Here is an 11,879-nt window from a genome sequence, read left to right as displayed (position 1 = left end):
TAATACGATATTGGGATTTTTTTTTCATTTATAAGAATTAAGAAGGAATATGGTGTATTTATATATTTTTTGTTATCTGATAATATAATTCGAAGGAAGATTATTATCTTTTTATGTTTCTAAAATATCGGATAATAAGCATACGTAACACGGGTCAAAATCCTAGTTTATAATATACATATACATAGATCTAATATTAAGTAATTGATTTGGAAGGAAAAAAAAACATACATTCTGTTCGAACAATTTACAGTATATAGAAATAGAATATACTAGTAGGTGGGACAGACATATTTGAATTGAGAAGAGAAGTAACGTTCATATTCGTAACCTCAGGTTCGGTTCCGAACCAAATCCACACAAACATAACAGTAGTGTACATCAATCTCTGCAGTTACAAACTCAATCACAAATCAAAGAATCAAGCTCTCCATTTATTTTGTCAAATCAAGATTCAACCCACTTGAGTAAGTTCTTTTTGTCTCTCTCCCTTTCTTCCCCAAATTGTAAAATTAGGGTTTACAATCAAGAGTCTCTTTTAATATTAATTACTTAATCTTTTTTGTTATTTTTTTATGAATTTCAAGGATTGTTTGATTAAAGATGGAGACTTGTGTGAGAAAAACTCTACATGAATTGAATCTTGCTGGAAGAAAACAAGAAGAAGCAGGTTTGTTTTTGTTTTCGAGATTTATATTTGATTTATTTTGTAGTTTCTTGATTGTTTTGTTTATTATGTGTTTGAAGATTTGTGTGGTTGTTTATATTGGTATGGGTGATAATTGATGAACACGCATGATGGTTATATAGTTAAGCATAATTATAGTTAAGCATAATTAGGTGATCTTTTTCACCTAATTTGTTATTTATACAATTATTAAGTTATTTGATTTGTGAATGTGAAGCTTTGAGGCGGTACGAAGCTGCAGAGTGGCTTGAGAGACTAGTTGGGCCTCTCGGAATATCTAGCCAGCCTTCCGAAAGGGAACTTATTTCTTGTTTGAGAAGTGGTTTGGTTCTTTGTAATGCAATTAACAAGATTCAACCAGGATCAGTTCAAAAGGTAAAAATATTTATTGTGTATCTATTCGATTTACATGTTAAGATTTACGATTACTGGTGCATAGAAAATATTGAATTTTATGGGTTTTTGATTTTGTTCTCTCTCTGATGGTAGTGTTTTGTTAATTAAATTTAAGGTTGTGGAAAATCACTTGCCGTCAGAATCACAGACTTGGGATTCCCAGCCATTGCCAGCTTTTCAATACTTTGAAAATGTTAGGAATTTTTTGGTAGCTGCAGAAAAGTTAAAGCTAACGACTTTTGAACCACCTGTCCTCGAAAGGGTGTGTGGTATACTAACATCAGTATTGACAGAATTTGTTACTAATTATGTATCTTATGCGGAAGACTGACTTTTGTATCTTATTAGGAAAATCTGGAGGCTGGATCATCAGCCAAGGTAGTTGACTGCATTTTAGAGCTTAAATTTTGTCATGAAAGAAAGCAGAGGGGTGGAGAAAATGTATCATTTAAGCCTCACAGATCCCCATTTTCTGGGTATTCCGTGGGTAAAATTCAATCGCATGTTTTAGAGGAAACTACTTCTGACCCTTATAGGCGACTGGATATGACTGCAAGTTGCAACAAGAAAACATTTGCTGACAGTGACACCCAGGAACTTGAAGGTTAATCTCCCCTGTTTATCTAATTGATCATTTACTGGTGTACATGCTAGCTGAATGCTTGTTATATACTTTAGCAGTTCATATTCTACGTAGAAATTATTCATACTGGCTATAGGTCTAAATGGCTATTTATAAATGCGGTATGAGACTGGAAGGCTTCGGGCGCGCCCCTGGAAGGCCGAGGACGATCCCCGGAAGGCCTCCGGCTCGCCCCGAGCGTGGGGAGAGGGGAACCGCGGCCCGAGAGCCCCATGGCATGCCTCTGGCGTGCCCCATGTGCGGAAAATTGGATATTTTTTAGCTACTTGGTAAAATTCAAATTGCTAAGGAATCACAATTGGGGATTAATTCTAGAATTCTGGTATGAGTTTGCCGTGGTTGCAAATATGTTATAAGTATATTACCTTACCTTATTATTCACCACTTACACTCAATTTCCCGGAAACATTATGTGTATATATATCTTATGAAACTGAAATATTTACATGAGGAATATGCAAGAGGAAAAGATCCCGAAACCCAAGGAAGCCGGTAAAGTATTGATTGAGTGAGAGATAACTTAATAAAATACAGATATAAGTGTGTTCACTGTTTTGAATATACTTTGTAGTATGGAGTCCTTTTTCTTTTTTCTTTTTTTGAAATAGTAAGTTTTTAAATAAAAGCTATGATATATGGTTTCTCCTTGCAAATTATAAGCTATGTATGATTGTCCTGTGATTTAGAACTTAAGTTTAATTTCAGCATTTAATGCACTTTATTGTAGGTCCCTCAGATAGAATAATTTATTATGTATTACGTTGTATTTTGAATTTCTTGGTTTTTTTTTGTCTTGTGGATATTGCAGATTTAATTGTTAAGACTCTTGCTGAATGTTTGGTCGATAAAAAGGAAAACATAGATGCTAACCTTCTTGCTTCCTTTCGCAATGGGAATCTGGTATTTCTATGTTTATTGATATGTTGCGTAGTTCAGTTTAGAAATAGATGAATAGATTTTCATTTGAAGTGACCCCTATCACAGGCTGCAATCAATGTATTACGCCAGACTATGTCAAGCTGTTTGGAAGGACAAGTTGAGAACATGCTAGCAGAGGTACTTCGATAAATTTCTTATGTAGTCACACCTTAATCATTTCTTAGATGATTGTTAAACCCTTTCCTGGAAATGAAACAATTGTGCATATCGGAAGATGGCTCGACCAAACATGCCTTTTCTGTATCATATAAGTACATAAGTTAAGTTTCTTATAATTTACTGTATATATATTAATAGGTTTTTTCTAGTGTGTGCCCATGGGCACACTCTAAGCACTTGATTCTATTCACTTTTTATGAGTTGGTTGGTGGAAATTTTGCTGCATACAGGGGGTCCATATTATTATTGAGGCAAAAGCCAATTAGAAAATGCCACCTAAGAGCTTATTGTGTGCCCATGGGCAAACAATAGAAAAACCGATATTAATATGTGATTATGTGTACATGTACTTCTCAATTAGTTTATTTAAGGGAGGACATTAGTGCACGATAACTACTTGCTATTTTATTTTCAGTAATTTAAGAATGTAAAAATATAGAGTTCGCAAGAGAAAGACAGCTCTCCTTTCTGTTGTCATATTTATGGATGTAGAAATGACTTTTAAACCTAATAATATGTCTCTTAATTCAGATGGGTAAATCTTTTGCCAGAGAAATATTACCATTCATTGTGCAGTTCTAACCATGCACGTCTTGCAAAATAGTTGAGAATAAGTAGTCTAAATTCTATGTGGCTAGACTTTACAAAGCACTGTAACCATCAGCTACCCAGCTGACTAACTTCAAAAAGTGGCTGCAAGTTTCATTTACCTCACCAGCTTTTTTTCTCTTTTTTTTTTGTGTATTAAGAAATGACAAGTTGTGTAATAGTTTTTGATGGACTGTCTAGTTGAGTAATCAACCTCCATTTGAGTCCCTTGTGTAACAATCTAATTGCATTTTATGTGATCGATGAATGTTTAGCCCTACACGTAATTTTCAATTTTTCTTGACAATCAGGTAAAACCAGCTTCAGTTGATCGTTCAGGAGAAGAATGCAACTCCATCATGCACTCAAAAAGAACTACATCAATGGAAAATTCATCAGTATTTGGGAACATGAAGGTAACTGTAAAATGTATCTCATATATATTGTGGTTTTGTTTCCTGCTTTTTATAATTCTTGCTAGTTAATGTAGTAGATTTAAATTTTGAGCCAGACAGATATAAGCTAGTATGCTAGTATGCACCAAATACCCGGGTTGCTTAGGTGTGATGATCTTTGAGCATTGCTGAAAGTACTGCTAATAATGATATGCACTGTGAAGAATGATATTCTAATCTGCTGCAACCAATAGCATGTAAACTTGATTAAGTTAATTTGCAAGAATGCTGTTTGTAAAATGATTGTGCATTACCTTTTTTTTCATGGTCAGTTCTCTCTTGAATTCCCATTTCTTCAACACTTCACAAATTAATGAGATTGCTCATATTTACTTGTTTCACTTTCATATAATTATTTATTTTAGTTTCTACATAATGGTTGAAGTATAAAGATAGTATGACACACAAACATTTAGGTCACTGAGTTTTCTATGACTATTCCTTATTCTGTCACACTTTCAGTCTTTCACTGTTCTATCAATTTTCTTATGAAATTGTAGATACCGTCCTTTGTACAGTATCCTTGCACTTAGCATAACATTTTAATTATATTCACATCATATTTAAATCTCATATTATAATTAAAATATGATTTATTCATGATCATCATTTGGTCCATTTTTGCCTTTGTAACTGCAAAGTACAAATTCCTTGGATAAGAAAACTCAAAATGATTTAGTTCCACACTTCTTTGTAATTGCAGTGTTGCAGAGCTTGCTTAAACAAAAGTCACTGCAACCATCACATGCTTTTCAAGATGCAAGAAAATGAACTATCAGTAAGCTATTCATTGATATATGTCTCTGATTTAAAATGACATAGTTTTTACATAATTGTTCATTTGTTTATATATAGTAAATTTATCATTGGTGAGCTAAAACGAAATCAAATCTATGAGAATGGAAATTTCTCTTTTTACACAAAGCCTACTAAACCTTAGCTAAGTTCATTATTTTGATGAGATTGTTCTCTCTTTCAAGTTTAATTAGGAAAATTATTGTCCTGCAGAAAATTAAGTCGTTGCTGTCAAGAACAAAAGAGGAGTTTGAAGACTTACAGTCTCAGTTGCGAACAGACATGAAACAACTGGGTATGCCATATAAGCTTGTTAGTGAAATTCATCATTACATGTCTAATTACAGATAGTAGCTTGATTTAAGTTTATCGTAGCTTGATTTACAGATAGTTGTACATTAATTGTTAGTACGTGCAAGTAAGATTCCCATGAATATATGCAAGTTTTATGGCTTAAGATCATATTTGGGGAATATTGTTCTATATACTTGTGCTATGTACTGAAGAGTAGAGAATTGGATGTCTTGCAATGTATCAGATATTTTAAATGAAAAAATATGTGCACATTGCTACTGGCTGTGACAACTGCAAGGTAGTTATCTAAAGTAATAATGTTTTCCTTTTATTATTGGCTAGAGAATCTTGTGCAAGATATGTCTACGGCAGCTCTTGGATATCAAAAGGTTGTAAAAGAGAACATAAACCTACATAACAAGGTTCAGGATCTGAAAGGTTAGATAAATATGAACTTACTGATTTATTAACTGATAATAAATATACATTTATAAATTCTTCATCAAATTTCCTAAGCATGGTCATTGGTGAGCGACTTGATAATTGTAGTCGTTTAAAGTTTTTTCCCGGAAAACAAATATATAGAGATATATAGGAAATTCCCTACCTATATGCTGACACGAACTATCTCAACAGGACTTGAAAAAATGTCGGCGATTGCTGAAGTTAGTGCAGAGGAAATGGAACTTCGGAAAGAGGTACCCCTCTCTAAATTTCTAAGACGTCTTTACCTGTGTGGTCTCTAAATTTCTAAGACGTCTTTACCTGTGGTGGAAATTTTAATCATTGCACAAGATACAGGCTCGTTTAATCTTGTTGAAGAATCTAAGCTGCATTAAAGCCATTAGAATTAGCAATATAAATCTTTTCGAAGATTGCTTTCCTATTTCCTTTGTTGTAATATGCCGGCACCAAATTTGAAAAAAAGAAAACTTCGTGGACTTGAAAGAAAACTTCTTAGAACAACATTTGGATTGAAGAATTAGCAATATAAATCTTTTCGAAGATTGCTTTCCTATTTCCTTTGTTGTAATATGCCGGCACCAAATTTGAAAAAAAGAAAACTTCGTGGACTTGAAAGAAAACTTCTTAGAACAACATTTGGATTGACCTATGTTACACCTTTATGCCTTACTGTTATGATTATTGGCAGCTATATCTGTTGGTAGTAAACAATCAGCGTATGCAATATTTCTGAATGTCTTGTGCTAATGGCTGATGAGTTTATTATAATCTAAATTTGGATATTGAATTGAAAGGAAAATGCAATTATGTTGATGCTTGTGTTACTTATGAATGAAAGAGTCCTTCTTTGGTCACACAAGCTTCATATTGTTTTCACTGGTGAATATATGTTATGTTTCCTATATTCTCCATTATCCTCTTATTACGAATAAGTTAAATATTATTTATATGTGTTGATCCTTGCGTTAATTATGAATGAGAGAGTCCTTTGGTCACACGAGCTTCATGTTGTTTGCACTGGTGAATATGTTTCCTATCTTCTTCATCATCCTCTTGTTACCAATAACTGAATAATTTAAATATTATTTACTGATTAACTTTTGAGGTTTCTCTGAGTTGAGTCAGATTGGGACCATTTGTACTAACCAAGATTTTCAAATGGTTATACTGATGCCATAATCATGACTAGTTTTTCCTAAAATTTTGCAGCTTGAGAGCCTCAAAAAGGCATTGTCTAACAGGAAACTGCAGAGCTCAGAAGTTAACATTCTCAAGGAAAACTTATCACCTTCAGATAAGCCTAAATCGGTGACCAACCAAACCCCCTTACGTCCTCGAAGGTTAAGTATTGAAACTTCCAGCACAATCAGAAGTGAGAAAGCTCATGCAAATAAACCCAAAGAAACAAAATCCTTGTTACCTGGTTCTTCTGCTGAGATAACTCCTCTGTCTCGAAGGTTGAACATTGAGAATCGCTTCACCCCTATGATGAAGAAATCACCACATGCCCGAAGATTAAGCGTAGGAACTTCCAGTGTGGTTAAAATGGAGAAAATAAAGGAAACTGGACCTAATGAAACAAACAATGTGTTGGAGAAAGCTCAGGCAAATGGTGAGAGAACTCCTCCTCGTCCTCGAAGGCTTAGCATCGAAAATTACAGCACCGCGAAAAAAGGGAAGACAGCATATGTAGAAGACAAAAAGGTGCTTAAGACTCCATCTACGCAAACTCGAACGAGAAGACTAAGTCTGGAAGGTCCACGATCTGTGAACAATTCAGAGAGGTCTGGTCAACCTCAGGCAGCTTCCAAGGAAATAGCGTTCCCTACTCATGTTGATTCTACACTTCACGTCTCTCGTCAACTGGCTCCCAAGAGTACTACAAATGGTGTTCATAATAATCAAGTTGCAAGAATAGAAAGGGAAGAAAGAGTTCCATCAATTCAACTAACCAAAACACCTGAGCCAACTGTCTTTGCCAAAAGTGACCTGGTGGAACCTTTAGAGTTACAGACAACTAGCACGAGAACTACTGCAAATGGAAAAGCATCTCATATAAAGAAATCACTTCGGGCCATCGGGAAGTTGATCAATGGCTCTGAGAAAAGGTATGCCGCCCAACGATTTAAGTCATAATTTACTGATAGCCATAATGTGCTCTCAAGTTTCGTTTATGAGGGTGTTAATTTTTTTTTATTAAAAAAACTTATGACCCATGCAAATGTACAGGAACCAACTTAAACAAAAGGGTTCACCTGTAATTGCCACAGATGGAATGCTTAATATGAAGTCGCCAGTTCCACGCAATGCAAGGCCTCTGAGAAGACAGTCGCTAAGCGGGACTCAGTCCCCTGTCATGTCAAGTACAACCTCAGTTGGAGAGATTTCAAATGGCTTTCGTAAGTGCCAGATGAACTCAATTCTTAAGGCTCGATTCCTATTACGATACCTACCGTGATGTCTTTGACTTTAAATTAGTTTTTATATTCTCACATGCATACCTTGACTCAGGAAATTATTATTTTATGTTATACAGGTTCATCGCGGGCCATTACTCCTCCTCCTGTCCGTGCTTCTGCCAAGTCGCCGAAACGCTGGGTTTAGATTAGTGGCCTGTACAATTTTTGAAAAGACTGCAGAAAGTGCTTTAGCTCGAAGCATACTACTGACATGCTAATACTGGAGGTAGGGAGCAATTTTGTCAACTCTCACATTGCTATTGCTAGTGTATTTGCCTTGTAGAGCTCAAATTAGCCAAAGTAACAAAAGTCAGGATGAAGCAAATAGATCTCTCCTTTGTTTTAAAACAAGAAAATTAATGAGAATACTTTCAAATCTGATTTTATCAGTTTTAGTTTTAGAATTTCAGCTAATTTTGTCTTTAGAATGCAAACGTATTTAACCAATGATCCTGACATTTTATTCTATTAAGTAGCTTAATTGAATAAAAGAATAATTGACAGGGGTCCTCCACGGAATTGTGTTCCTTGCTTGCTTTTCTTGCTGGCTGTTGGTAATATAAACATTTTGGGATTCTTTGCTTGGTTAGTTGGTAATATCAAACATTTTTGCGGGCTGTTGCTAATATTAGAATTTTTGCTGGCTGTTGCTAGTATGGGATTTTGAAGTTTTGATTCAAGTCCATTTGAGCGAAACTCTTGGCCAGCTCGATGAGTAATTAACCTGAACCAAATGCCCCTAAAATTGTTGATAAGAATTTACCTCAGACGGTTAGGCTAAACCGTATCACAACATTATGGAGTTTAATTGTTACAGAAGAAATGGAAAGGCAGTTTACTTTTATTAGCTTTAGTGTGTAGCTATATCAAGGACATGAATTAGATCTAACTTAACATGGGTTATATCCGGTATCTTTCACTTTTCTTGGACTGTGTCATCGTGATTTCTCTTTTCTCGAGCTAGATCTTCTTTTCTAAGAAGCTTGCTTCTTAATTGATACTACCTACATCAAAGTTTGTGATCACAAGAGGAGAAAGACATGATAACATAAATTGACTTGAAAGAAAATTAATGAGAAAGTGAATTACATTTGCATCTGCAAGGGTGTCTATTGAAACAACAGTATGGTCAATTAATGAATGAAAGAATACTTGGCTCACCAACGTGATATACCAAGAAAACAACATTGTTTTACACTACTGATGTACAAAAATGGGCAAGATCACTAATTTCTACAAACGTCTGCCCAGTATATAGTGTTTAAACGTCTTATATAAGTCGAAGAAGATGCTAAGATTGATGGTGAACACCCAAGTTCCTCTTAATAATGGAGTAATTGTAGGAACGAACCAACCTCTTGCGAAATCTTTCAAGATTTAATTTCACCTTTTGTCTATCAAGATAGATCTTCTTGGTGAATTCCCAACCTTTTATGTTAACGCTTTCCGGATCTCTTAAAACAGGATCACTACTATCATACTCATCATACAGTGAGCTCTCCTTTGGAAGGATTTCATAACCAATATACCTTAAACCAAGCTTCTTTGAAGGTTCACCATAATAAGTCTCTGCGGCCCAATTGGTTCCGAGGGGAACAACCTGGATAAACACAGAGCCAGGCCTCATGAAAAGAAAATGGGTCATGGCTGCACCATGTACTCCAATCATAACATCGCTAGAGTTGAGCGATCGATAAATCTTTGCCAGTTCTGTATCTGGCTTAGGCCTTAAGACTTCCACAAAAAAACCAATTTCTTCTGCCATTTTTACTAGAGAATCTTCGTTGGTAATAGCCCTAGACCCATTTCTTGACACAATGACAAGTTTTGGTTTCTTTAAACCATTATCATCCTTCTCATTTCCAGCGTCTAGTGGACTAGTAGACAAGGGTGCTACAGCAGCATTTTCTTTCAACTGAGCTTCGTGTTCCTCTTCAATGATATCTGCAATTCGAGGCCTATAAGCTCGATCCAATATGTCTCTAAAATTCCTAACTGATACATTCACATCCATCAATGAGGAATCTACTGTGAGCTCATCATGTATTTTTAGGCCAACAATGGCTTCAGGGAAACAATGGGTTCTATTATCTCCAGTAAAGTCAATAGGTGGATATTCAGATAGATGATCAAGGATAGCAGCATACTTGGAAATCCACCAATCATGATACTCAAGAATAACGAACACAACTTTCTTATTCAAATGCTGACTAGTAATGAAAAGAGGCAGAAGTCCATCGTTAAATTCATGATAAACATTACCAGTATAGCCTCCGGTTGAGAAGAAAACTGCAGGAACATCATGCTTGACATCACAATGATGATGAGTACCCGACTCATGTTTCTTGGAAATGAGGTCTAGCTGATCGATAGTGTTCATTACACTTTCTTCCCATTTCCTTGTATAAGGTTTGATCTTTTCATGTTGAAGTTCCTCTTTCTGATTCACCGGATGATCAGATGCATTACTGATGTACTCATTTGTGTCTTTGGATGTATAAAGTAAAACAGAAGAGGATTTAGATTGTGTTCTGACATCCCCTTTCATAATACATATATCTGATCGGATACTAGTTCTATCACAACATATTGTCCCTGCACACATGTAACAATTTTTTGTCAAACAAAATATTAAATTAGCAGATAACTAGTTTGCAAATTGTTTGCTACAGTTTTACTTTATACAAATGCTAACAACTAACAAGAACAGAACATGCCAAGTTGAAGAGCAATCAATCAATTCAAAATTATAAAGAACATTAATTCATAGCCAGGAAGAAAGAGAGAAATTAGATGCTACATATAGTAGAAGTCAAGTACATTAGATTTCATTCATCTAAATCAAAAAATCTTAAAATAACTGCACATGTGCTCTAACAAATTACTTCGGATTGGGGTTTCAGAACATGAATTCATTTCAAATGACATAAACTGAGTTGTTGTTATTAATTCTATTATTTTTACTAATATTTGAATTTCTTGGATTTCAAATGAAATTCAATTTTCTTTTTGTTATACAAACACGTGATTTGACCAAATTCATAAACGGTGAGCTACGAGATTGAAATAAATCAAAACTACTGATTACTGTTCAATATACACAATTCATGAAGGAAATTATTAATAACCAAAAGGTGCATAAGAGTAGTTAGTTACCAGTTGGGACAGAAGAACAAAGGGAAGCATTTACAGTAGCAACAAGAACTGTGTCTATTTCTCCAACTGAATCTGCGAAACCCAGAAACAATATTTTAAGTAATCACAAATAATAAAGCAAACCTAACTTGAGAGAGAGAGAGAGAGAGAGAGAGAGAGAGGTTACTTACAGGAAAGGGAAAGAGCAGAAGGAAAGAAAAAGAAGAAGCTAGTAGCAAGAATGAGAGTGCAAGCCAAAAGTGAAAGCAACACGAGTGACACTATTTTGGGCCTGATGGGAATTTTCTTATGGATATGGGCATGATGAACTTGTTCTTCTTGCTCATCCTCAATGTTCTGTAAATCAAGCACAACACCAGCATCTCCTTTCTGAACATGAACGTGTCTTTTCTCAAAGTGCACCATTGTAAATAATAAATTCTCCAGCGATCTATGTGTAGTAGGATACAAAATGTTTTAAGTTGATTGAAGTAGAGAGGAAAGGTGGCGGCCGAGTTGTTGGTTTTGATGATGGAATGAAGACTAATAATGGAAATTAGAAGAGTATTATTAATACAAGTTGGTGAAGCAAAGTAATTATGAAAACTGGTTAAGGGAAAGGAGGGAGAAGCAGGGGAAGTTTGTTTGGTTGGGGGTTTATGTAAGCTCGAATCTTGATTTTGGCGAGTCAAAGCATGAATACAAGCGTGTTTTGTACTGTCAATATCAAATAAATTAATATAAGGCGTGTTCAGTTGTCATTTTTTGATATATACGCCTGTTGTCGTTGGGTATCAAAATTCCTTTTCTGACTTTCGTTTTAAGTATTGCAACATGTAAAACGGTGTTACTTATATATCATA

General features: G+C 35.0%; 2 protein-coding genes across 2 annotated transcripts; one reads left to right on the top strand and one right to left on the bottom strand.

The window, feature by feature from the left end:
• The first annotated feature begins 293 nt into the window (after positions 1–293).
• LOC141712521 (uncharacterized) lies at positions 294–8,267 on the top strand. The gene is made up of 15 exons (XM_074515491.1): positions 294–467; positions 588–670; positions 906–1,063; positions 1,200–1,346; positions 1,433–1,688; positions 2,536–2,627; positions 2,712–2,783; positions 3,725–3,829; positions 4,572–4,646; positions 4,877–4,958; positions 5,300–5,395; positions 5,594–5,655; positions 6,632–7,530; positions 7,652–7,821; positions 7,959–8,267. The coding sequence occupies exons 2-15, from the start codon at positions 604–606 to the stop codon at positions 8,024–8,026; spliced, it is 2,349 nt and encodes a 782-aa protein (XP_074371592.1). The 5' UTR covers positions 294–467; positions 588–603; the 3' UTR covers positions 8,027–8,267.
• Positions 8,268–8,962: 695 nt separating this feature from the next.
• On the bottom strand, positions 8,963–11,668 carry LOC141712520 (xylan glycosyltransferase MUCI21). Its single transcript, XM_074515490.1, has 3 exons — positions 11,208–11,668; positions 11,038–11,109; positions 8,963–10,476 (listed from the first exon to the last, which is right to left on the bottom strand). The coding sequence occupies exons 1-3, from the start codon at positions 11,440–11,442 to the stop codon at positions 9,173–9,175; spliced, it is 1,611 nt and encodes a 536-aa protein (XP_074371591.1). The 5' UTR covers positions 11,443–11,668; the 3' UTR covers positions 8,963–9,172.
• Positions 11,669–11,879: the final 211 nt, after the last annotated feature.

Source organism: Apium graveolens, chromosome 3 (assembly GCF_009905375.1).
Source record: "Apium graveolens cultivar Ventura chromosome 3, ASM990537v1, whole genome shotgun sequence".
NCBI classification, from domain to species: Eukaryota; Viridiplantae; Streptophyta; class Magnoliopsida; order Apiales; family Apiaceae; genus Apium; species Apium graveolens.
This window is presented reverse-complemented; position numbering and strand designations above follow the sequence as displayed.

What these genes read in the sequence shown, in the direction of transcription:
- LOC141712521 (XM_074515491.1), top strand. Translation starts at nt 604, where the DNA reads ATGGAGACTTGTGTGAGAAAAACTCTACATGAATTGAATCTTGCTGGA. An exon ending in AAGAAAACAAGAAGAAGCAG is followed by an intron (nt 671 to 905) that starts GTTTGTTTTTGT and finishes GTGAATGTGAAG; the next exon opens with CTTTGAGGCGGTACGAAGCT. An exon ending in TGCAAGAAAATGAACTATCA is followed by an intron (nt 4,647 to 4,876) that starts GTAAGCTATTCA and finishes ATTGTCCTGCAG; the next exon opens with AAAATTAAGTCGTTGCTGTC.
- LOC141712520 (XM_074515490.1), bottom strand. Translation starts at nt 11,442, where the DNA reads ATGGTGCACTTTGAGAAAAGACACGTTCATGTTCAGAAAGGAGATGCT. An exon ending in TTCTGCTCTTTCCCTTTCCT is followed by an intron (nt 11,110 to 11,207) that starts GTAAGTAACCTC and finishes TGGGTTTCGCAG; the next exon opens with ATTCAGTTGGAGAAATAGAC. An exon ending in TTGTTCTTCTGTCCCAACTG is followed by an intron (nt 10,477 to 11,037) that starts GTAACTAACTAC and finishes ACATGTGTGCAG; the next exon opens with GGACAATATGTTGTGATAGA.